Raw genomic sequence first — 26,563 nt, 5'->3', positions numbered from 1 at the left:
AACGATCTGCTTGTCATCTCGGCATTCCAAAATGGAATCCTGCCCGGAGCTCTCTACAGGAAGCTCGTTGAGTGCGGTCCGCAGACAGCTCAGGAAATGTGGGACATTGCGGACCAGTACTCCCGGGCCGATGAGGCAGACCGTCGCAAACGGTCGTTAGACAGCTCATCGTCCCGTGGAGACAGAAGGAAGCCCGATCATAGCGATCAGGGGCATCCTCGCCGGACTCCATTTGAAAGAATTCAAAAGGCTCCGGTACAAGACAGATTGGGACCCCGTCTCAATCCCGAGAAGCCGCCCGCTCAGTTCGTACCTCTGAACAAGCCGAGAGCGGAAATTTTCGAACTGCACTCTGACCTGTTCGAAAAGCCAAAGCGGATGACGAAATCAGCCGCGCGCCGACCCCGGGATAACTACTGCTCCTACCATCAAGACCACGGTCACGATACCGAGGAGTGCAGAAACTTGGCTGCAGGTATCGATGTTCTTGTGAAGGCAGGGACATTAAAAAAATACCAAAGCAAGCAGTCAAAGAAGAATAAAAAGCAGAGAGGTGCGAACTGCGCTCCTCAGGATCCGAAAAGGCAGCCGGATCCCGAAGACGATGACGAGCCGCAATATGATGGAGTAATCCAGACTATCGACGCTCTCCCTGCCGGGAAGACCAAGTCGTCCCTGAAGTCAGAGCGCAGAGGCTCCAATCGAGAGGAGCCAACGCATAAAAGGCTGAAGCAGGACGAAGTGATTACGTTCTCGGATGCTGATCCCGTCCCGGCCATCTCTCCTCACCAAGACGCCATTGTCATCCAAGCCGGAGTGGCAAACAAACTAATCCACAGGGTGTTTGTGGATACAGGAGCGTCGGTTAGCATTCTTTTTAAAGAGTGCTTCGACAAACTAGAAGTGGACCCAGCTCGGCTCAGTCCGGCTCCGCTTCCCCTGAAGAGCTTCGCCCAGGAGGACACCCGCCCTGAAGGTATTATCAGCCTTCCGATCACGGTGGGGAAAGCGCCTACTAGCTCCAGTACGATGATTGAGTTCTTTGTGGTAAAAGCTCGGTCTCCGTACAACATCATCCTGGGAAGAGACTGGCTCAACGCAGTTCGGGCCGTTTGCTCTACTTATCATCTCACCATCAAGCTCCCCACTAAAGGGGGGATAGCGGTCATCCGAGGTGACCAAAAGAGAGCAAAAGAGTGTCTGCAGATTGCGCTTAAAAGTGCCGAGCAATCAGATCGGCATCATCAAGCATAGCAATCACAGCAGCCGGAGTCAGAGGCAAGCGAAATTACCGAAGTCACACCAGAGCCGAACTCAATGACCGTTCAGTTATACGAAGATGATCCATCCAGAACGGTCAAGATCGGTTTCGCGGGAACGCCTCTACTCCGAGAAAAGACCATCCAGCTCCTCAAGGAGTACAAAGATGTCTTTGCATGGTCTCCGTTGGACATGACCGGAGTGCCCTCTGAGGTAATCACTCATCGGTTAAATATTGATCCATCAATCCGGCCTATAAAACAGAAGCAAAGACTCTTTGCGGCAGAAAGAAATCAAGTCATCCATGACGAAGTCCGCCAATTACTGAGAGCGGATGTGTTATTCGAAGTGAAGTATCCTTCGTGGGTGGCCAATCCTGTCATGATCAAGAAAAAGGAAGGAGGATGGCGGATGTGCATAGATTTCACCGATCTAAATAAGCATTGTCCCAAAGATTGCTATCCCCTTCCGAACATAGATAAAAAAGTAGAAGCTTTGATCGGCTTCGAAATTTTCTGTTTTCTTGATTTATACAAAGGCTACCACCAAGTCTTAATGGATGAGATTGACGCTTCAAAAACGGCCTTCATTACTGATTTCGGCATTTTCGCTTTTAAAAAGATGCCATTCGGTTTAAAGAATGCCGGAGCCACTTATCAAAGGATGATAGACAAGCTTTTTCGGCACCTGATTGGAAAGGAGGTCGAAGTGTATGTTGACGATATAGTCGTCAAAAGCAAAAGCGCTTCGGAGTACGAGCACAACCTCAAGTCCACTCTCAACGTGCTCAAGAAAGCCAACCTCAAACTTAATCCCCAAAAGTGTACCTTTTTGGTAGATTCGGGAAAGTTTCTGGGTTGTTGGGTTTCAAAGGACGGACTCAAGGCAAACCCCTCAAAAGTTCAAGTCGTTCAGAACATGGCAATGCCGAAGTCCATACATGACGTGCAAAGGCTAACCGGATGTCTAGCCGCACTGAATCGATTCCTTTCCCAAGCAGCCGAAAAGCAACTGCCGTTCTTCAAGGTGTTGAAAAAGGCACCAAAGTTCGAGTGGGGAGCCGAGCAGAAAAAGGCCTTTGACGAGCTCAAAAGTTACCTAGCCGAGCTTCCTATTCTCTCTGCTCCAACCGAAGCCGAAGTAATATTCTTATACTTAGCGGCATCGGATCAAACCATCAGCGCGGTGCTTGTACGAGAAGAAGGCCTAAAGCAGCTTCCCATCTATTTTACAAGCCGAGCATTAAGAGGTCCAGAAACCAGGTATCAACCTCTGGAAAAGATTGCTCTGGCATTAGTAAATGCAGCAAGGAGACTGCGGCCATACTTCTATGCTCACAAGGTATGCGTCTTAACTGATCTGCCACTTCGGCAAGTGTTGACCAAACCAGAAGCATCAGGCAGAATCGCCAAGTGGGCTATAGAGTTGGGAGAGCACACAATTGAATATCTACCTCGGAAAGCCATCAAGGGACAAGCCTTGGCAGATTTTCTTGCAGAAGCAAAGTTCGATCAAGCAATTCCTGTTATTGCCGAACAGAAGAATTCTGCCAATGCCGAGCTAGCACAGCCCTTGGAATCCGAAGTAGAGCCGCCGGACTGCTGGAGCGGATTCGTAGATGGAGCTTCAAACAAAATGGGAAGTGGAGCTGGTATTTTACTTGTCGCTCCCGACGGACACGAGGTAACCTACTCACTTCGGTTTCTATTCCCCACTACTAATAATGAAGCCGAGTACGAAGCCCTCCTTGGCGGACTCCAGTTAGCGCAAAGTCTGCTCGTCAAATCTCTCAAAGTCCATTGTGATTCACAAGTCATAGTAAATCACATGTTGGGTACAAGTGAAGCTCGTGACGAGAGAATGAAGAAGTATTTGGACAAAGTGCAAAACATCAGCCGAAGTTTCTCCTATTTTCGGATAATCCGCATTCCCAGAGCGGAAAATAGCCGAGCAGATACCTTAAGTAAGTTGGCCTCAGATCCGAGCTCAAAGGTGGAAGAATTAATGCATCGAAGCATTGATGAAGCCGAGGTACATTCAGTATCCAGCTCGCCGAACTGGATGACGCCGATCTTGCGGTATCTGGATCAAGGACAATTGCCCGAGGATAAGAGAGAAGCTCGGAAGATCACGTGCCGAGCACTTCGGTACGAACTTCATGAAGGAGTCCTCTTTAGAAAGTCTTACCTCCAGCCGTTGTTGCGGTGCGTAGGACCAGAAGAGACGGACTACATCCTCAGAGAAGTTCATGAAGGATCGTGCGGTAGCCACATCGGAGCCAGAGCTTTAGCTACAAAAGTTCTGAGATGGGGATATTATTGGCCAACCATGGTACAAGAGGCAGTGCAGCTCGTCAAGAAGTGTACGAAGTGCCAAATTCATGCAAATGTCCCAAGGATGCCGCAGACCGATCTATACACTATGCAAAGCCCTTGGCCTTTCATGCAATGGGGCATAGACATAGTGGGACCACTTCCTCAAGCTCCTCGGCAAATGAAATTCCTTATCGTTGCCGTGGACTACTTCACGAAGTGGGTGGAGGCTGAACCATTAGCTACGATAACGAGCTCAAAGGCATTGGACTTCGTCTGGAAGAACATAGTGTGCCGATTTGGCATACCCCACATCCTCATCTCGGATAATGGGACTCAGTTCACCGACCAGACGTTCAAGAATTGGTGCCAAGAGCTGAACATTCAACAGCGGTTCACTTCGGTCTCCCATCCCCAAGCAAACGGACAAACGGAAGTAACGAACCGGATTCTGGTGAAAGGGTTAAAAGCTCGGTTAGAACAAGCCAAAGGACAATGGGTAGAAAATCTCCCTCAAGTCCTATGGTCCTACCGAACTACACCCAAAACCTCCAACGGTGAAACTCCGTATAGTCTGGTGTACGGCACTGAAGCCGTAATTCCGGTGGAGATCGGCGTACCCAGTCCCCGAACTCTAAATTTCTCCTCAGAAATGAATGACGACGGACTGAGAGCAGAACTAGATCTCGCCGAAGAAAGAAGAGAATTGGCGTGCATAAAAGCAGCCAAGTATAAGGAGCAAGTAGCCCGGTATTATAACCAAAGGGTGAAAAAGCTTCAATTTCAAGTGGGAGATCTCGTCTTGAGAAACAACGAAGTAAGCCGAGCAGAAAAGCTGGGCAAACTCGAACCCACATGGGAGGGTCCATATCGGGTGTCAGAAGTCCTCGGCAAAGGGTCTTATAAATTGACTCACATGTCAGGAGAACAAGTACCCCGAACATGGCACATCTCCAACCTCAAGAAGTTCCACTTGTAAGAGACAGTCCGGTCAGTCCGTCTCGTGTCTAATTCGGTCATAGGGGTATATGTTTTTATTTGTTTGTTTCTTACTTGCACCTTTTACTTGTCGTTTTTTAAAAAAAAGTTTAAAGTTTTTTTCTTTCATCTTTTTCATTTTTTCTCTATGTGTTTTGTCTCGATGTGCTTGTCGTCTCTTACAAATGGTACCAAGGTATATCGTTCTTTAAAGACTGATCCCCTTTTTAGATCGATTATTAAAGACTATTGTGAGTCCAAGCTTCAAAGGAGGATATAAGACCACAATTCAGCTTAACAAGCAGTCCGTCTGAAACGAACTGCAATAAGCCAACGATTGTGAGTCCAAGCTTCCAAGGAGGATACAAGACCACAATTCAGCTTAACAAGCACTTCGTCTGAAACGAACTGCAATAAGCCAACGATTGTGAGTCCAAGCTTCTCAGGAAGATACAAGACCACAATTCGGCTTAAGAAATAAGCACTTCGTCTGAAACGAACTGCAATAAGGGAAAGTCCGATCCACGCGATAAACCTCGCCGAATTAGGACGACCAAGTTCGGTCAAAGAAGTTTACCTCATAAGACCGGGGACGACCATGTCTAGTCAAAGAGGTTTACTGCATAAGACCACTTCGGTTAACTGGGAAAGTCCGATCCACGCGATAAAACTCGCCGAATTAGGACAAGGGAAAGTTCGATCCCGGCGACAAAAATCGCCAAATTAGAACACAAACCAAGTCCGGTCAAAGATGTTTATTTCATCAGACCAAAGACGAGTCCGGTCAAAGATGTTTATTTCATCAGACCAAAGACGAGTCCGGTCAAAGATGTTTATTTCATCAGACCAAAGACGAGTCCGGTCAAAGATGTTTATTTCATCAGACCAAAGACGAGTCCGGTCAAAGAAGTTTACTTCATAAGACCAAGGACCAAGTCCGGTCAAAGAAGTTTACTTCATAAGACCGAGGACAAGTACGATGAAATTTTTTCGCTAAGCTGTAAATACAGTGTTAGAAGCGAAAACAAAATTTCATTTTTCAAATCTTGTTCGGCATACAACTCCGCTACCCTACAAAATGGCGTTACGCTATTACAAAGGACTATTCTACTGTCCAGGGTTGCTGAAGTTAAGCCACCTATCTGCAAAATCCTCTGGAAGCCGAGTTCGGTTGTTCCGAGCAGATGAAGAATAAACAGGTCGACGAGATGCTATCCTCGACCCAACGCCTCTTCCCCGAGCCCGAGAAGTCCTAACACCTCGGCGATGAAGAGTCTCTGCAATAAGCATCTGCTGATCTTGCTCGCTCATAGTCACAACTCCTCGGCGAATTTCAGTCCGTCCCTGTCTTGACGATTCCGGTTGCTCCTGAGCCCGTTCTCGTCTTGACGTTTCCGGCTGTTCCGGAGTTCGTTGTTGACTGGGAGTAGGATTTTGAACAAGGGAACCAGAGGTTTGATCTGGAGTGCGAGCATCTGTTGGCACGATATGCCGAAGGAATCTTTCTATGGAGGGGCGCCGAGAAAGAACAATGTTGTACCGAGAAGCCCAGCGCCGCAATGATTTCACAACTTGTTGGCAAGCCGAGCTCTCCAGCGCATTGTTCCTCCGGAGTACATGATATTCCTCCCACAGTTCGTCAACTCGACTCTGAACATCTGATATGGTCACTCCCCCGCGCACACGGATGTAATCCTCGTACGCAGTCCTCTCAGCAATGGTCGTATTCAGCTCGGCCTCCAGATCCTTCTTATCGGACTCTAAGTCCTTATTATCGGCCTCCAGCTTCACTAAACGAGCCAGAAGCTCGTCATTCTTCGTCTGATCGGCTATAGCTCTTTTCTCAGCTTCGTCTAAAGCCGAAGAGTACAGCCGTTTCCAGTGAAGTATCTCCATCTCCTTGAGTACAAAGCAGCTATATTAGTTCGGCAGCTGTACCGAGCAGATAGTAAAATACAACAGGAGTAAAGGCGAGTACGAAAAGCTATACGAAGACAAGTGTAGAGAATTTTTCATTCACAAGGAAAATTTTTTACACTAGGAGGGCTTCAAGGCCATTTTACAAGGAAGAAACCAGAGTAAGAGAAGGGAGACGAAATCATACTCCGCCAGCTTCGTCTCCGGCTCCTCGCTCTGGTTCAGCTTCTTTCTCCTGAGCTACCTCAGCCTCGGCCTCGCATCCTGCCGGCCTCGCCTCCGCCTCCTGATCGGCTTCCTTCTCCGGATGCCCGGCCCGCTCGACTTCGGCCTCCAGCTCCAGCGACTCGGCCTCACCCTCTCCGTTGTAAGTCGAAGCGGGTGAAACGGGTCCCACGGAGGCAAAGATAGCCTCCAGGTTCTCGTCCCGATCAGCTCGACAACTCCGGACTCGGTCTGCAGAAAGCAGGACCGAGGATGAAGCGAGCTCCTCAAGGAGCGGCAGATTCTGAAGCCGAGCTGCTATCTCTCGGCTGTACAGAGGCAGCACGACGTCGGCCCCCTGCTCGCCCTTATCGGTAATTAGCCTTACCAGACTACCGACAAAGGCCGAGAACTGGCTGCTCAAAAAGAGTTTCTCCGTGTAAACACGGAGAGCCTCCCCCTGGGCAGCCACGGCGGCAGCCTCCTTCTGAGCTTCCCGGTGCTTCGTCTGCTCTTGCAGGATGATGAGCTGGTTTTTGGCTGACCGGGCTTCATCCTGAGCCGAGATCCTAGCAGCTCGGGCCCTCTCAAATTTGGCCTCAGCCTGTTCGGCCAGACTACGAGCAAGATGCAACTCCTTCTGCATCTCCTCGTAGTCGTGGGATGCTTTGGAGAGCTCCACGGAGACGAGCTTGGCTCTCTGAAGATGAACAAGGAAAAAACTCAACAGAATGGCCATCAAAAAATGTGGAAAAGAAGCCAAGTCAGAAAGCTTACCTCCACAAAATTCGTCGGCCATTGAAAAGGCTCAGGGACGTGTTCCGGGATGTCTGCAACCACCTCGGAGATGACCAGGTCTTTCCCCGGCACTCTTGGGGACTCATGAAATTTCCCCTTCCCTTTAGCCGAATACGACTCCGGCTCTTTCGGATCCGAAGAAGAGGTTTTTTGCCTCTTCGGATCCTTCTCGGCTTCAGACGCCGAGCGAGGGGCTCTCTGCCTCTCCGGCTCCACAAGCTCGGAGGACTTTCGGATAGCCTTATTCAGCATGTACACTGCCAAAAAGCAAGAAAGCAAGGTTAGTTTTCTTCGCTAAAGCAGTAGAGCATAAAGATAAAGAGAAATCCTCACCCTCGGCCTCTTCGTCCGAAGACGAGATGTCGAACACGACGTCGCCCTTGACGAGCTCAGACTCCGTGTATTGTTTCCTAACTATGGGAATCTTGTTGAGCTCGCCATCGAGCTCGTCCAACGGTTCAGGCCGAGGATGACGGATAACGGACTTCGGCCCTCTCCAGGGAAAACTAGGAGCCGCGGTCCTATCATAGTAGAAGAAGCGGTTTTGCCACTTCGGCCACTTCGTTTTACAAAAGGCCCTAAAGGGCTGTACAGGGATCAAGTAAAACCAAGACCCCTTCCTCTTAAATTGAAAGAATTTAAGGATCGCCTTCAAAGACAAATCCCTTCCTAACCTACGGAGTTCGGCAGCAAAGGCCGACAAGTGCCTCCAAGAGTTCGGAGTCACCTGGCCTAAAGGAAGCTGAAAAAAATCTAGTAAATCTATAAAGGCAGAAGGGAGGGGGAAACGAAGCCCGCATTCTAAGCAGGCCTCGTACACGGTGGCGTAACCCTCCGGCGGGGAGTCAGCCCTATGATCACCGTCAGGTACCACCGCCTTCCCCCCAGGAAAAAAGTATTTTTCGGGTAGGGACATCACAGTATCCTTACTCAAAATACTATGGAAATACTCTACGGTCTTCTCCCCGGACTCTTTCCGACCAGAAGACCCCTTACCGCCTCTCCTAACGCTACCCGACTCCGAAGAAGAAGAAGAAGACATTTTTCTTACTTTTTGAAGGTGAAGAAAGTCTGAAGAAATTCTTGAAAGCGGAGAGAGAATCTTCGCAAAAAAGAGAGAGTGCAGAAGAAGCAGTCGCAAAAGTGCTTCAATGATGAAGAAATGAGGTATTTATCAGGTTCGGCGAAGATTTCAAAATCGTCGCACCGTTTCGAATCCCACCTTTTCAGGATTCAACGGCCGGATTTTACTGTCGCATTTAATGCAGTCACGCGCAAGGCACGTCCCCTGACATCAGCCTCCCCCTTGCCTTTATCCAGAATGCCGAAGTGACTCACTTCTCCGAAGTGATTCACTTCGCCCTTCGGGGGGGGTAGTGATGGGGTGCGCACTAAACAAGCCCAACAGCAATGACGGCCCATCAGCCCAAAGCCCAAGGAAGAGTATGAGTTCGGCATTACCAAAGAGTTCGGCCTCAGCCTACAGCTCGGTAAAAGCCAACCTATCAAGCTCTACTCTCCGATCGGCAACCAAAGCAGGAGTATGAGTTCGGCATTACCAAAGAGTTCGGCCTCAGCCTACAGCTCGGTAAAAGCCAACCAATCAAGCTCTGCTCTCAGGTCGGCATCAAGCTCTACTCAAAGATCGGCAACCAAAGCAGTTCGGTCTCAGTATTCGACCGAACAAGGAGTTAGTGGACCCATACAGGATGTCCAACGCACCCACTACCACGTGGTGTCAACTCAGGCCACGATCGTAGGCCATGACCTACGCTACATCCACGATCTTAGGCCATGACCTACACGACATCCACGACTTAGGGTGGAGATGCAAGCCACGATCTTAGTTCCATATATAAATAGAACTTAGATCTGATATGAGGAGGTTAGAATCTCTCTAGAGAAAAAATCATATAGCAAGTCTGTGTTGTAAGCTGTAATTTGCAGATCAAGCAATACAAACCTGCCCCCATTTCTCCCCGTGGACGTAGATTTACCTCAGTAAATCGAACCACGTAAAATTTCCGTGTCGTAATTTATTTTTACGAGCATTCATCATCATCAATAATTCGCGGATTCATCACAACCTCATCTGAAACTTAATTAAAAAGAAGTCAAGAATCGGGGAGGAACGCTCCGTGAAGACATTACTTGAAGTGAAGGAAGGAGGAACAAGCCAATAAACAACTTCAGGAGGGTCAGAGGGGACTATCCGGACAGGTTTCTTGGCGGGCCTTGAGAAACCCACCTGGGTGGAGACAAAAACGGACTAGGGGCTTGTACCTGGCCGAGTGGGAACCAAGCACTCAAACCACCCAATCTGGTGAGGAAGCGAAGGAGTCAGAGAGATTGACCCGGTCAAGTGGCTAGGTATGTGTTTCTTATATTCATTAGTTGCTTTGTAATCAGTTGTAGTCACTGTTCTTACCAATCAAAGTAGTACAAGATGCAGCAAGGACTATGTGTTTGAGCTGTCACAGAGCTTCAACCCAGTTTCAAGGAAGAATCCAGCTAAAGATCTCACTGATCATTATTCTGATGAAAGATTGCTAGATGTATACGAAAGTGCTCTTTTCTATTTTCTTCTTCTTCATGGTTCTATGTAATGCATGGAGCATAAAGTTTTAAAACTTATGGGGATAAAAAAGATATAGCTATGGATTTTCATTCACTATTCAGAGCTACAAAAAAAGATGTTGAAAGAGATGTAAATTTTCTTATACTTAATTAAGCTGGGACCGGTAACTGTGAAGAAGAAAACAAGCAACAAAAACAACAGCACCCAAAGTGATCGCGATTCTTGCCCACAAGAAGGATGTGAACAAGCTGAGCACGAAGCTGTTCCACGACCAGAACCAGAGGAATCCGAATGTGAATCCCACGACTGCCCCCACAACCACTTGGCTAACTGTATGAAGACGTTGGGAGACCCGAAGCCACGCCTGTAACGACATGGTATGCAAAATTCAACAACCAAATGATTCTACTATTTCGTGATAGTGTACTAATTTGTACTCTTAATGGCGATTATGATGCAATGAGAATACTGAATTCAGAGAATCCAATTTAAGCGTTATATACTTACAAAGTAAGAACCAATTACAGCAAAAACTCCGCTGAAAGTGACTGTAAAAGCATTGACTCCAAGCATCTCCACCACTGCAGAGAAGTATGCAAAGCAGATTTGTGAGCAGATGATCACATCGTGCAGAGGAATTCGTGCTTGAAACTCATACAATTGGCTTCCTAGTTTCACAAAATTTCCACTTGCAGCATAAAACTTACATGTAACAGCGAGAAATATGATGGTATAAGCTATAGCCTGCGCATGAGAAGAAGGCATCCCGGGGTCTGATCTTGACGTAGAAAAGGGCCTTTCTTGGTTTAGTGAATGCTTAAGTACAACTGAGAGCAAAGCATTGAGTGCAGAACCCAGAGAAGCCCATAAAGCTAGTGCATCATGCCTCCAGAGAACAAATACGATAAAAGTCGCTGAGATAAGCCACTTGCTCTGGTCAAGTGCAAGAAGCCAATGCAATTAGTAAATTCTTAAAGAGCAGAAATTCTTCAAGATCAAATTAAGGTAAATGGTTGTTTTCAACCCAATTTAGGTATAATGCTCCAAGATTACTCGTGTTGATCTCATAATTAAGCTACACATTGGAGCTTCGGTAGAAAAAAGACAATTGAAGAATTCAAGAGGAAAAAACAACGAGAAAACGTATGAGCGTTGAACTGAATGAGCTTTAGATTGGAACTTCAAATAAAAAATGACATGAATAACATGATCTGTTTACTAAAAATACCAAATTGAGTCCATTACCGGAGCAAACGCCATAACATATTAACAATAAACATCAAGAAGACCTAAAAAACAAAACTTCTAATTCAGCAACAGAACCGAACTGCTATCAAATTATGATTTGTCCAAAACAATATAGTAGCTAAGTCTGGCAGCATTGCAGTCTGCTTTAAACACAATCTTTCAACATGCACAATTCTGTGAAGTTAACCACTATACAATTACACTACAGATTCATTTAGCATCATTAGCTTTCCATTATAAATCATCTACCTTCCACTTCTTCAAGTAAATTCTATATTCAAACCAATGCCTCAAACCATATCACCAACAATAAAAAAACAATATTAGATCATGATCAAGAGCCTTACAAAATTTGCAAAAACATTAACTGCTAAATCCACAAAAATTGCAGCTCCTAGTTCTTGAATAATCATCAGTTTCACATCCATTAGCATGAACACACGAAGAAACAAACAGGAAACACCATGTATACAAGCAACAATACCACATAAATTTTATACAAAGAAGCACTGAGTTTCAAATTCTTCAATCAAGCACTGAATATATCATGCTTTATCATGTCAACAGAAAATATAGAATATAATCTCAATTGAAGTCTGCTGAAGTAACTACAAAGTTAGATGTTAAACAAGAAATTGAGGGTATACCAACCAAATGATTCACAGTAGCTTCAATTCCACCATCTTGAAAAGTCAAGGATACATCCACGAAGGCTTCCTGCTCAAAAGCTGGAACTCCATCATCGGTGGTGCTCGCACGACCCCACTTCAAACCCATCATTTTACAGAGATTCCTTCTCCTAATGTCCCAAGAAACAGGGTTTCTGCAGATGGATTCCCCTGAAAAACTCAGTCTTTCTGAGAAACACTTGGCGGGCTCTCGAGAATTTCCCAATTCAGAGACAGAAAAGGAAGTAGCTGAAATGGGAGTGAAAATCGCAGACATTCTGACCTTCTTTACTTGGATTTTGGTGGCTTGTTGCGGAGCTTCACCACCAACGAATTTGGAAGTTAATTCAAAATCAATCAAGAAATTTACAGATGAATAAATAAATAAATACTTTAAAGGTCAGAAATGGACGCCAGTACTATACACAATTTACTTATAAAAACAGTAAAGCTAAAATTAATCCTAAACATATATCCATTTTATTATTTTAATCATATATTGTAACTTTTGGTTTTTTTTTAATTTTAAATATTTTAATTCGGATCACAAATTAGATTTTGACCTAATTACAATCTTTAACTCTGATTATTAACTTCCAAATTATATCCTTAATTATTATAAGCAATTTATCATTTTAATCGTTTCTCTCTTCTCTCTCCCATTTCTTCTCCAATTGATTGTCTCTCTACTGCACTTTTAGAAAGCAACACCCTCAAATTGGAAAATTCAATTCTCCTCCCCTTCGAAGTGCAGTTGCCCCACCGCTCGAACACTCACGAAGATGCCTCTCACCAAATCAGAGAGATGATTCTCCGGTGCGAACGCGTAGGTGAGCAGGCTCTTCCCCGGCAGCCAGCGCGGCGGTTGGGGAAGAAGAAGTAGTGCGCGACGGGACGTGTGGATTGTTGAGTTTGATTGGAGGAGAGATGTGAGAATATTGTTTTGGTTTTGGTTTGGAAAGTTGAAGAGATTTGGCAGGTGGTAGTTGATGGAGGGGCGGCGGCGGCATGGAGTCGAAGGAGGCGGCGGATCTCGGGGCAAAGAGATCGAGACGGCTCGTCGGGAAAGAAGAGGAGGTGTTGAAGGGCAGTGCGGGGATTCCGTTGAATTCTTATGGCTCTGAAATTGGTGGTGTCTGTAGAGCACGGTGGTCGGCGCCCACCTCGACGCTCGTGATCAGAAAAGTTGATAGTTTAATTTGACTAAATTCGGGATTAAATCGGTTGACCGTTAAAACTAACGAAACAGTTAGTGTAAGACCAATTGTAATCCAAATTGAAATGTTCAGAATAAAAAAATAAAAAAATTAAAATTTAGGACCTTAAAAATGAACCTAACTTCAGAACCAATTTAGCCTTAATCTATATAAAAAAAAAAAGATAAAACAGAGACGCAAAAGTAATAAGCAGACTTTTATTTATGCATAAATTAGAAACGAACAAAAATAGAATTTGGACCCTAATTTTGAGAATCGCAAAAAACTTAGCCTCGTATCCAAAATTAGAGACATCCTACAACTTATACATATTGAACACATACATTAAACGGGGTTCGTCCATTGACAAATGAAAATACCAGTAGTCATTTTGTTACTTTTACCAAAATCACTCTTATTAATTTTATCACCTACTTATAAAATTGTTTTTTATAGATAACAAACTTATTTTATTTTCTTCCACATAATTAAATATATATAAATCTCAAACATAATTTTAGATGAATAATCTCGAGTCATAGTCATCCATTTGCACTAAAATAATCTTGGCTTCAAACTAAGGAAAGGAGAAAAAAATGAATGGTATTTAAGTAAATTAGTAGATACCGTTCATATAGATGATGTTAATAGTACTACAAACATATAATATAGGATTAAGTTGTGATACTATTATTTTAGTTGGAGGGGGTTAGCTATGACTAATTCTCTCATAATTATTCATCTATGATTGAGGTGTGGGATTGAATCTTATAAACCAAATACAATACATATTTAATTCCGATATCTAATCTTGCAAACCGAACACCCAAACTATATTAAAGTTATCTTTCCAACCAAACAAATTTTTTTGTCAGTTCAATCTTTATTTGTCTTATACTCCCTCCATCCCATTCTACGTGAATCATTTTCCTTTTTGCGATGTGAAACGATGGGGATTTCTCCTCAGGGTGCTTAGGTGTCGTTCAAGCAAGGATACAGGATAGAGATCCTAACTAAGCCTAGACCCTGGTTTCAAAAATTCCTCAACCCACTTCTACTGATCAGTATAGTGGTGGTAAGGGTCGAATCCCACAGAGATGGTGCGTTAAAACTATTGTGGTGATATTCTGGATGGTTTGGTTAGCTACCACGCTCGGGTTGAGTCTCTACCTAGGCAAGAACTTAAAGGTAATTTCCTACTGACTAGAATGGGGAAAGGAGTGTAGGGGTGCAGCTGTGTACGTGGAAATGGGGAGACATTTTTGTAACAGAAAATATTTGGAAAGTACGGGATTCTATTTTGGGCTAGACAGAATATTCAGAGGGTAGTGGTAGTCATGGTGACTAGGCTGACAGATCTGCAGGTTATAACTAAAAAGTAAAGGACAAAAAGCAAAAGGCATCTAAAAAGCGAAGTGGTCCCCAACATTAGACTTGGACATCATCTTCTTCAACAACACAAACCAAAATCAGAAAATCATTCCAGATTCAACACGGAAACACAGTTTATCAAATCGCGAACACAGATCCACAAATAAGAACACCAAATCTGAAATCAAAACACAGAAAAATGCAACTCCGCGTACTGGTCAGCAGGAAAACGAAAACGAACTCAAACAAGACTTCACATGCAGCGATTCACTCACGATCAATAGTTCCACATTTAACTAAAGGAATTTTGACGGAAACAAAGGAAGAAAAGATTCAGCACTTAAAACACCAAGGAACCTTAGATCTAAGCTAACTAGGCGAAATAGAAAGGAAAAGAAAATGACACAATATACGAAACGGAAATCAACTTCATAGCATAAACACGTTCGGATCTTCCACAAGTACTTCAAAACAGAAAATATCCAAAAGCAACAAAAGATCCAACGTAAAGAAAGCAAGCGAATTAAACTACGAAAGCGAGTAAAAGTGTTTTGCCACTCCGGGCGATGATATCTCTAACTACGGTCTTGCTGGCTGGAAAGGACGATTTGGAACTCCGGGAACATCTAGATCTTCAAGTGACCATGGCAGTGGCGAGAAACGAGATTCTGGACTGGGCTGAAAGACTGAACTCCGAGAGAATTCTACCTAAGAGTGATGATGATGATTCGATTGATTTGATTCCCCTTTTCTCTCTCCAAGTGGCTTCCTTTTATAGGGAGGCTTACCCTTGATTTTTAGGGTAAGACCTTGCGGTGAGATGACTTCTTTGCCCTTAATTGTGATTGAGCAGTCCCAGCTATCCTCCTTCTCCATCTCGAGCCATATTTGCATGTATACTGGTCAGTACGTAATCGTCCTGACGCCCTTTTCACTTGAAGTGTCTGAAACTCTACCTACTGGCTAGAATGCTTACCCTGCACGCTTAAGCAACTAGTTTTTGCAGATATAATTCAATTACGCACATCATACTGACCAGTAACCTAGGCCTAGAATACGACTTATCACGATGTCACACTCTAAAAGAAACATTTGACATTTCTAAAAATTGAAACATCACTCTCTCTACTTTTTTCCTCTCTATTACTTTATTCTCTCCATTTAACTCACAAAACAACACTAGCCAAAATTCCGTGTTGTCACGACCCAATTCTCGTTAAGGATAACAAGATTGAGTAATTCGCGACTAATGGGGGATTAAAGGAGCGGGGATAGAAAAGGGGTAGAATATGAAGAACTTGCCGAAGGCCAAATGTGATATTACAAAATAACAGTCAAGTATTTAATCACAATTCTCATAGTAGAATAATGCGACATGTCAACTGAATCAGAGTTCGATGATGAGACATTACTATCCTTTTTTAACAAAACACAGCGGAATAGGTCCCTACTAAACGACTTCGTGTATGAAGACACGAATCGTCGAGAAATCCACACGATTATTTAATAGCATCGACTCCAATCAATTCTTCTCCATCTTGACGTTCAACATGCACATTTATAAATACATGCAGGGTTGAGTACAGGAGTACTCAGTGGACACGTGCCGAAAACAAAACATACAAATATAAGTTGTCATCCATCAGCAGTATCACACGGGGTTTTCTTAAAATGCTCGAGCATACTAAATTATTTTGTGATCTTAAAAGTCCGACTGATCAGTCTAAGTTCTTGATATACCCACCATGTCTGAGAATCCAGTGTGTCGTGAAGGTGGCCGCCTTCAACAAGCACCCTCGCCGGCCAACCTCTCTCTAGGATGGCTCACAGCGCTCGCGCACGTCATTCCGAATAGGATTTGCGGTCCTATTGGGAACTGAATTCGTTACCAAATTTTTGGCATCGCCAAACTCTCGGCATATAGCCCTCACAGACAGGTCTCGAAAACAAACATTTTATGGCATGACAACAACTCTAAAATAAATCACATCCCCATTTTTGAGAAAGATGATATTTCATAACCTCAAAAGTATTTGCTTTATATCCACACTATAATGCTGGATATTAAAAGAAAGCCCACCTGGTATGCTTATCTCCGATTAAAATCCTCGTTTGGCCTCACTTACCCTCGAATAAATTCTCCTTTAGAAATAAATAGCGTAACACGCTAATTAGTACTTGAACTATTTTTTTAAGAAAATAATGCATGCATCCTATCTCTTAGTCTCGGCTCATAGGATTTTTCTTAAATCCATCCTATCTCGGCTTTACTATACGACGACACTTAAATTATTCTGCTCACTAATTTGGAGAAATTCTATTTTCTCTTAATTAAATATGGATTCCTAAAATTTGTCTTAAATTCTTTCTTTCGGATTTTACAATTCCTTAAGGTTTCTTAAGGCCACCCATGGCGTCGCGGGGCGACGCCGATCGGCCCTTCGCGTCTTCGCTTCATCTCTTTCCATTTTGGGCAACTTAAATTATTCGGAGATTAATTCAATTAAGCTCCAAGCTTAATTTCTTAAATTAATCCTTTTCCAAATAAAATTAAATTCTAATTCCAACAAAATAATTTATGTAGTTCATCCCAAACCAAACTCCCTCGGCCCAAAATTTAATCGGCCCATCTCATTTAACTTGGCCCAAAACCCAGATAAAATCATTATTCCCTTGTGGCCCAAATCAATTATTTCATTGGCCCAAACAAAAGAAATAGGCGGTCCACCATTATACTCCCCCATCTGTCGACTCTCTCTCTCTCAATTACATTCCCAATTTCTAAAATTTCCAAAATCAAGCATCGCAGCGTCTTCTTCCTCACGCTCATGCCTCGACGCGTCGCCATCTCCGGCGTGAATCGATCATCGCCGTCCACGCCCTTCTCCGGCGTCTCCTATCCTCCCGCTATTTCTTTCACTTTCCCAAATTGATTTCCTCTTCCGAATTCGGCGTCTTCACAACCGAATCGGGGAAGCGGCAGCGTCCCCTCGCTTTGGCGAGAACACCGTTACCTCGTCGGGGCTTCGGAGCTCCACCGGTGCAGGTTCCCTCTCCCACAACGTTCTCTCCCGTCGAGCTTTCGCCGCCTACTCAGCTCCTCGGGGATTCGCTCCGCCGCCGTCGCCGTCTACCGTTCTCGGCTTTGCTTCGGCGACTCCTTCCCTAAGCTAAGTCATCCTTCCCATTTCCCTCGCTTGATTTTCGGGAATCGTGGCAGTAGCTATGTTAAATTATTTCCATTATCCATTGGGGAGAGATTTAATAGCCTTGATATCCTTGTTCTATGTTTAAGTTCTCCTTGTTTGTTTCGTGTGACCTATGTGGTTTATGCATTGTTCCGTTTTGTTGAGAAATGGTCGTTTCTAAGCTCTACCTTATTTCGTGAGTCCTAGAAATCTAAGTCCTTGACCACTTACGGCTGCTCTATATGATGCAATATGGTGTTGAGGAAGTTACCTCACTTGGTGAACTCTCTTGGTTTTCTTGGCTGCCCTCTTTGCTGCCGTCGCCTTGTGCCGCCGTCCCTTACTCCGTCGCACTCCTTGCCTTGCAAAAATTTTGACAGAATGTAGTTGTGGAGTGGGGAAGGGGACGGTGGTATTTATAGGCAACATGCCTTGGCCTCTTGTGGCAGAATCTTGGGCATTGAGCTCCTAATTTTGGCTACAATTTAGCTTCCTTTCTGAGCTTTATAACAATGTTGATCATGCTAAATTGGTGAATAATAGACTAACCTTCCTTGGCTGTTTCCTCAGCCTTGGATGGTGGGAAAGATTGGCTCTGGTCCATGCTTATTTTAAGCATATACATTGGCTCCTTTTACCACGCCTATTTGCTCTAATTTACACTTTGGTGAAACTTGAGAAGATAACAAAAGGGCTGATCCCTGCTCTAATTTGCAGCCTAATGGTTGACCTATATAGCTCTACTATTCCTCATCTCTAATTGAGCTTGTGCCTCTTTTCCCTTTATTTGTGAGTTCCAAACTGACCCCTTTTTGGTGTAAACTTTGTAGGTGCAAGGTCATCTCCTTGACACTTTGTGGCTCCTCCAAGACCGAGGAAGATGGGGAGAGATTGACTTACTTCACCATTTTGTCCTACTTTCCTACTCATATTAGTTTTGGAGTAGATGAAAGTTGTATGTCCATTTTTATGTAATACTTGAATTTGTAGCTCAAGGAGTGGGTGTAGTATTTCCTTAATTAAGCATTTGGATGTAGAGTTATTTGTATGCACTCACTTTTCCTTAATAAAAGTATCCCAATTACTTTTATTCTGAAACTTTTCTTTTGTACTTAAATTCTTTCAATAAGCTTGATTTGTTCCAACGCCGGATATTATAATGAAAATTCTACGTCCTCCAAACGAGAATTAATCGAGCTATTAAATCCGACTAAATCCAACTAAAAGGAATAATATCCGGGGCGTCACACGTGCAGGAATAGAAATGTTCTACTTAGAGTGAGACAGAGGATGTATTATACTATCAAATTAAAGGTAATTTTATAAGGATTCTAACCAGATCCTATTTGCATATGTTTTGATCATAAAATTCAATATTTATATCTTAATTTTCAATATTTTTGATAGTTAGATTCATGTCAACAACTGTACTTGTAATGTCAATCAGCATGTCCAATGTGAAAAATTTAGTTAACATATTCAAGACATTGAGTTGACATTATTAATATACCGTGTTGACATCGCGAGAATCACAAAAATTGTCATGTATTCCCTCCGTCCACGAAAAATAGGGCAAATTTATCATTTTTGGATGTCTACAAAAAATAGGGCACATTCAAAAAAAGGAAAGTTTTCTACAACTTCTCTCTTTCTTTTTTTCCTTTCCCTCTTACTAATAATATGAACCTCACATTCCACTAATACTACTTCTTTATTACTTTTTTCCCTTCTCTCCTACTTTTTTCTATTCTCTCTTACTTTACCAATTTTACATTACAACCCGTGATATTCACAAAGTGACCTATTTTTCGTGTACGGAGATATTATTAATTTCGTCACTGAGTTTTGACATTATTCAGGAAATGACAACATATTAGCATTCCCTAAGTCTTTAGACTGTCCAGAAAGAAAATAATTGAATTAAATATAAATATTATTTTAGGTCCACTAAAATAATTAAAATCCATGGTTAATTTTAATTAAAACACATGAATTGGGCTTGTACCCAATTTATTTCACCGCAAAGATGCATGACACTTTTATTTAATTTCCTTTTAATTACTTTCTTGAACTCATGTCCAAATAAATCGAAATCAAGAAAATATCTCCTTTCTTCCTTTCTCCACACTACATGCCTACCATGGTTTTGCCCCACTTCAAATTTCTTCAAATTTCCTTCTTTATTTCCTACAATTGTACACCAAAATTATACTCCCAAATTATGGCAAGAAGATCACCAAATAATTCCACAAACGTGGTCATCAAGAATCAAACCCTACTTCTATAAATGCATGAATTCCTTTCATTCCCTACACACCCACAAATCACATTCATGTTCAAATTCCCAAATTTCTCAAGAAACTCAGACGGAATCAAGTAGCCAACCGCCCATTCCAATTGTTCTACCAATTTTGCAAAGGGTATATGTCTTTCCTAACTCAATTCAAACTTCTATCTTGTTTTGCATTCTTCATTTTGCATATCATGTAAATATAACCAAACCAAGAATCAAACTTTAAATCAAACTTAACCAGACTGCCCCGATCTGGTCAACTGGACGTGGTCGGACGGACAGCAGCGCGGTGGCGGCTGCTCAGCAATGACGGGTGGTGGTGGCGCTGCGACTCGCCGGCGAAGGCAATCGGTATTTATTTATTTCCCGAACAATTAATTAGCTATGAAATTATTCTTTTTTTTTTGGAAAATCAATTTAAGTTTAATCATAGAGATGGATAACGCGATTAATTAATTTCAAGTCGAGTTTAATTCATTTGAAAATTATGAAGGGGCAAAGGAAGTGAGTTTCGGAAAACGTGACTGGCGTCACCCGCGATGCCTCGGACGGCCGCCGAGAATCGAAAGATAATAATAACGCATGTCGTGTTGTGTATGTACTTATTTTGAAATCATATGAAAAGGTTTTCCTCGAGGAGTTAAGGTTGAAGTACGAGATACAAGTTTAAGAAATCACTTAAGCGATTGAGGTGGGCTTTTCTATCCTATTGTGTGGGTAAAATAATCAAATGCTTTTATACTTCGTGGAAATAAAATGTTTGTCTTACCATAATTTGTTTTATGATCTGTCTATATGTAGATGGCTGAGGCTAAAAGGCCGATGTTGAGCTACCGCCTCGTTCTGTGTGGAAAAATCGAAATTGAGCTTAAGTAAGGAATAAAGACAAAATGACAAAGAGCTAATGAGCTCTTCTCAACATAGAAGCTTAAAGAGGAGCATGTAGTTCCTCTGGAATCAAACAAACACTGCTCTTTGTGCAAGCTGTCTCTCATACATATCAGCGATGTCGAGATCAACAATGTCACGAGCACCCGGGCCAAGCTGGATGTAGTCACATTCAACTACTGCCAAGCCAAGCCTAGAAGTAAGTCCGACTACTACCAAATATGAAAATATTAAGCAATTCTTCTTCGCCATGCAGAATCTCCGTCTGCTCCGACCCTTCAATTCGTTCTTATCTTTAGCTACCTAAATTTATAAGCTATTTGTGAATAATTAATATCTAGCCCTTCACTTATCATTCTATATTTAGTTGATTTATTTAATCATATAAATCAACTAAATATAGAATGACAAAAGAAACGCTAGATGTTAATTATCCACAAATAGGTATGTAATAAATTTGGGTAGCTTTGGAACAGTCGGAGCAAACGGGGGATTCAGCGTGGCGAAGAACATTGGCTTAATATTTTCGCATTTGGTAGTTGGTGCTGATTTTTTCCTATGTATTTGAGATCAATGATTTCGATCATGACTTGTTGGCATGGCTCGGCTTGGCTGTAGTTGAATGTGACGACATCTGGCGGCTGGTGCCCGTGACGTTGTTGATCTCGACGTCGCTGATCTGTACGAGGGACTAAAGCCTCTATGATGAGCTCATTAACTCTTTGTCATTTTGTTTGTATTCCTATTTTTGTGAAAAGCACAAGAGGTATTCTTGGGCAGCCTACCTAACACTTCTTATGCTTGGCTTTAACTTGTACTTGCTTTAATATTTGCTAAAGAAAGCTTGACCACTTTGGTGTTAAACCTGACAGGCTGAAGGAGCTACTCACTCCGTTCCACAAAAATGATCAACTTTCTTTCTGTTTAACACACAAAATAAAATTACATACAATCTCATTCTCCCAAAAAAAAAAAGGGGTAATTGTCCTTTGGCATGAGGGAGTAGAAGATATCTCCTTTGGCATGAGGTAGTGCAATGATCGAGAAGAGTGTGGGGTGATATCAAGCAAATTCAGCAAATCTCAAGAGTGTAGGGTGAACTTTTGTAAAGAATGAACTATTACTTTATTTGTCCCCTTTTTAACGTAGAGTTTCTTATTTATAAAAAGAGTGCGCTCCCAATTCTACCTTAAGTCCTCTATCAAATTCCTTTTTGGAGAAGTAGTTCACTACTCCATTTAGCCCTTTGATACATGTACATATACAGTGTATACTCCCGTTCATATATGCCACATGAATATACATATATATACACACACATGTGTAGGATTTGGTGATTCTTGACGTTTCCCTTTTTCTTGTAAATAATTATACTCCACATTTAATTATTTTTATAACCTCAAATCAATGTTTGAATGTATCTTAAGTGTGCATCACACATGTTTGATTCTAGTTATTGAAATGAACGCCCTCTGTATATAATTATGTGTTTCATTTTTTTTTCATCCATCACTAAATAATACTATATCACATCTTATTTTTACCATGATTGAGTTTGACTTTCATTTTTTTTGTCTAAGAATCTTCCCTCTGCCTAAGGGTATGGTTAATTATTATTATTATTATTTAGGCAGGTACAATTGCCGACCAATTTGTGACTTTTTTTGCAATAACTTAGTGGCCGAATATAAAATTTCCAAGAAACTTCGAAGGAATTGCCGATGACATGCAAAGTCCGAAAAAGTCCAACTTTGATCAGTCTAACCTTAAAAAATCTTCCGTGATGACTACGTTCTTCTGACCTCTTCCACCATCTCAGTGAAAAATACTATTAGACCATTAATTGTGAATGGGTGTTGGTTGGAAAGTTTCTAAATTTGGGGTACTCATTTTTATTGGCTACAATTATGCTGCCCTTATAGCATCCACAGGTTGCGCTCTTGCTGCTGGCACGATGCTGCTCGATGTATCGAGCACGTCTGTGCCAGCAAGCAGCGTACGTGACAGCTGCCGTTGGCAATTAATTTTTTTTTAAAAAATTAGATCTTAATTAAATAATCTGATTAAAAATAAAAAAATATTTTCCCACTTCCAAAAAATTATATCCGTTTTCTACCCAATTTTAATTTATTTTTCAATTTTTTCCACAAAAATACACATTTTCATCTATAAATACCTCCACTTTCACACCAAAAAATTCACACCAGACGAAACAATTCTCATCTACATTCTCTCATTTTCATTCTCAATTCTCAATCTTTCTTTCACTCTTACAACAAAACAATGTCCGGCTCCGGTGATCACCCATCCGGCTCCCACAGTTGGAACCCCGATTGGTTCGGTTCACAACCGTTTCGTAGTCCGGAAACGGAATACCGGCCTTACCCGATCGACGACCAAGATGCCCCGAAGGGCAATACGGGTGGACACCCGAGCCATCCGTGCCTAGAGCGGGAGGGAGCAACCCCTCTCAAACTCCTCCTCTTCCTACTCGCGATGTCCGCACCCCGTACATTTCGGAGGAGATGGAGCAATTGTTCAAAGCGTTCTTCCGGAGGTTGACATGAACCAATCTGACGACCATTATTGGTGGCGCATCTGTCGATGGTACAATCAAAACCAGCCGACGGAAACTCGAGCGCAACGAGAGTATGGTGCACAACGCCATATACAGAGCCAACGAAGAAATCCTAAGTTCCAGGGGTATTACCTCTAGGAAGAGCGGTCGGTGGGGAGCGGCCGGAGCGAGGTCGACATCATCAGTGACGCGTTGGTGACCTACCAATCCATCAACTACAAGCCGTTCAAGTACCTCAACATTTGGCAGGAGACGCGGTCGCATCCGAAGTATATGGGAGGCGTATCATCCTCCTCTAGCTCCTCCTCCAAACGGTCGAGGTCGGTATCCATATTCGACGCCGACTCCGAAGATGTGACTAGCCAACTTACCGGAGCTAACTTGGGTAGCCCCGACGCCGGCCCGAGCGGTTCCCAACGCCGGCCGCAAGGAAGGAAGAAGGCGGCGGCCAACCGCCGTCGCGCCGCGACTTCATCCGCCCCCGCTCCCGCTCCTATTGTTCCACCTCAACCCCCCCACCAACTCGTTGTGGGGGATTTTGGCCTACCTCAATTTGGCCGATAGGTCAAATTTGACCCCCGAGCAACTTCGATCGCATGTGGCGATGATACGAGGTCTCCAAAGAACGTTGGGGTTAGAGCCGGATAAATAGTCTTCCCCGGGGTATTTTTAGGCTTAAACTATGTAATTTTTATTTTTAAGAGTTTAATTATGTAATTTTTATTTTTTAGGATTTTAATTATGTAATTTTTAATTTTTAGGAATTTAATTATGTAATTTTTAATTTTTTGTAATTTGTAATATTATTCCAGGTATTTTTAATGTATTTTAATTTTGTGGAAATATTTTTATTTAAATTGAATAATAGAATGGTGGGACCCTTGTGCTCGTCCTTGCAGAAGAGTACGGATGTAGGTGTTGTGCTCTTCCCTAAGAGTAGGAAGTAAAAGTGGGGCCGGTCCCACATCCGTGCTCGTTGGCAAGAGCACGGATGTGGATGCTCTTATTTTGGAGCCATGTATGCTCTTGTAGTCATTTTATATGGAAATTGCTAAAATCTTTTCTAAATTTGCTTAAATTTAAATATTGGGACCCAAGCATGCACCACTAGTCATTTTATATAACAAATTGATAAAAAGAAATAGTCATTTTATATGAAAATTTGTTTTAAAATACATAAAGTGTTTTAATTTTGATTAAACATACAACTTTTATAGGGGGTATTTGTTAAGGGTGCACTCCCTTAACAAGATTCCGGTGACAACGAGACGTCGACGACGGAGGGATAAAAGTGGACGTCTTGGGCTTTCCCCGAGGTCAGCTCCAAACTAGGGTTGCGATAAAATAAAGAAGACGATAAAAATAGGAAAATACGATAAAAGGAAAATAAGATAATTTGATATTTCTTGAATTATCAAAATGAATAACAATGTCCACTATTTATAATAGTGGATACCCTAACTTAATGAGCAAGACAAAAGATATGAAAAAGATATGCAAATCCATAATTAACTAACTAAATAATAATAATAATAATAATCTTATCAACTCCCCCGCGGTTAAAATCCACCTTGTCCTCAAGGTGGGAACCACGACACAACGAAGAGCGACGCGAACAGAAGCTTTGGCGAGCTCTCCCCTCCTGAATCAAATGCACACCAAATAAATATGCGTCTTCCTTCATCATATCCATCCAAAATCACCAATGGAGGACCGTGTTGGATACGAGTCATGGCAGACTTCGAAGCAATATTGTGGTCGTGATATTCCAGGGCTACAACGAGGAACATGTCAACGCTTACAAGAATACTCAAACAATGTGTGTCAATGCGTGGAGGGATCAACCGTGCATCAACGTCGAGCGATGTTGATTGATGTTTCATACTTGCAACATCACCGATATGCAAATCCACATAGAGAACGATAATTTTCGTCAAACCTTTTGGAATGACATATGCAACGTCATCTCCAACAAATGCACCTAGTTCAGCACCTCTTTTCTGAACCAATTCTCCAGATTCTAATCCAAGCCAATCCGTAAACAACCTTCTCCTATCTTCAATTCCTACTTCAAGCTCATGATTTGTTGTCTCTGATGCAACCTTGTGCTCATCAACATGGACTTGAATCTCCGTTCTCTCTTCACATTCATGCATATTTGTTTCTAACTCCTTTATTGAGCTCGGAACTGCAGCTTGTTGAGGTAGATCAGAGGCCAATGGTGGCGCTGTCACTGGCAGTGGCGGCAGCTCAAAAGGCGGTGCTAGACTTGGCTGTCGTGGCGGGCAATCTGATCGCGATAGTGGTGGTGGCTGCTGGTAGTATTGGTGGGGCTGGTTTGCAGCGATGGTTGCTGTTAGTGGTGGTTCCCAACAATAAGTCCGTTGAGCCTGGGGCTGATCGTATAGCTGAAATCCGAGCTGTTGTTGCTGGATAGGCTGCGGATCCCAGCAAGTGGGTTGTTTGAGCACGGTGTGGTGTGGCTGCTGAGGCGGTTGATAAGGCTGATCATATGGTGAGTATCCCTGTTGCGTGCACAACCTTGGCGGGTCCCAACAAGAGGGCAGTGGTGGCGAGTACAAATCTGGCTCATAGGACGATGGTTGCTGATACGCAGTTCCTGACGCGGCCATGGCGGGTCCCAGGAAGTGGGCTGACGGGCTTGGAAGGGATGGTGTTGTGGGTGGAGTCGCCCATCCTGTGGATATGAATATGATCGCTGTTGATCTAACTCTCTGATCGGATGGTGCGGGGGTTGATATACGGGCTGCTCAAGTTCGTCCATCGCGTCCAATCTCATGTTTAATCTATTGCAGAAAGCCGTCATCCTGTCATATAGGGAAACGATATCCTGGGTGGTGTAACGAGCCATGAGTACGACAATGAAAGCACAAATTGTTAAGAGTGCACTCTCTTAACAAGATTCCGACGACAACGAGAGGTCGACGACGGAGGGATAAAAGTGGACGTCTCGGGCTTTCCTCGGGATCAGCTCCAAACTAGGGTTGCGAGAAAATAAAGAAGACGATAAAAATAGGAAAATACGATAAAAGGAAAATAAGATAATTTGATATTTCTTGAATGAT

The 26,563-nt window shown here is 43.0% G+C and overlaps 1 protein-coding gene and 1 long non-coding RNA gene across 4 annotated transcripts; one reads left to right on the top strand and one right to left on the bottom strand.

Moving 5' to 3' along the window:
* Positions 1-10,109: 10,109 nt before the first annotated feature.
* On the bottom strand, positions 10,110-12,378 carry LOC121775924 (lipid phosphate phosphatase epsilon 2, chloroplastic-like). Of its 2 annotated transcripts, XM_042173020.1 has the most exons (5): positions 12,247-12,378; positions 11,947-12,134; positions 10,755-10,980; positions 10,555-10,628; positions 10,110-10,411 (listed from the first exon to the last, which is right to left on the bottom strand). In XM_042173020.1, the coding sequence occupies exons 2-5, from the start codon at positions 12,073-12,075 to the stop codon at positions 10,193-10,195; spliced, it is 648 nt and encodes a 215-aa protein (XP_042028954.1). In that variant the 5' UTR covers positions 12,076-12,134; positions 12,247-12,378; the 3' UTR covers positions 10,110-10,192. The 2 variants fall into 2 exon arrangements, with proteins under 2 accessions (XP_042028954.1, XP_042028953.1); XM_042173019.1 differs by having other exon boundaries at positions 11,947-12,337.
* A 7,473-nt stretch (positions 12,379-19,851) lies between these two features.
* Positions 19,852-22,192, top strand: LOC121776315. Of its 2 annotated transcripts, XR_006045273.1 has the most exons (6): positions 19,852-20,138; positions 20,253-20,362; positions 20,505-20,702; positions 20,813-21,098; positions 21,518-21,665; positions 21,772-22,192. It is a non-coding gene; the product is annotated as an uncharacterized LOC121776315 (long non-coding RNA). The 2 variants fall into 2 exon arrangements; XR_006045272.1 differs by having other exon boundaries at positions 20,813-21,665.
* The last annotated feature ends 4,371 nt before the right edge of the window (positions 22,193-26,563 follow it).

Source organism: Salvia splendens, chromosome 18, assembly GCF_004379255.2.
Source record: "Salvia splendens isolate huo1 chromosome 18, SspV2, whole genome shotgun sequence".
NCBI classification, from domain to species: domain Eukaryota; kingdom Viridiplantae; phylum Streptophyta; class Magnoliopsida; order Lamiales; family Lamiaceae; genus Salvia; species Salvia splendens.
Note: the sequence above shows the minus strand (reverse complement) of the source record. Positions and strands in the feature narration are given on the sequence as shown.

Excerpts from the sequence above, each read along its gene's own strand:
- LOC121775924 (XM_042173019.1), bottom strand. The coding sequence starts at position 12,240 with ATGTCTGCGATTTTCACTCCCATTTCAGCTACTTCCTTTTCTGTCTCT. Across the intron at positions 10,981-11,946 it reads AAGCTACTGTGAATCATTTG|AGCAAGTGGCTTATCTCAGC; the intron begins GTTGGTATACCC and ends GCACTTGACCAG. Across the intron at positions 10,412-10,554 it reads CTGTAATTGGTTCTTACTTT|GCGTGGCTTCGGGTCTCCCA; the intron begins GTAAGTATATAA and ends ATGTCGTTACAG.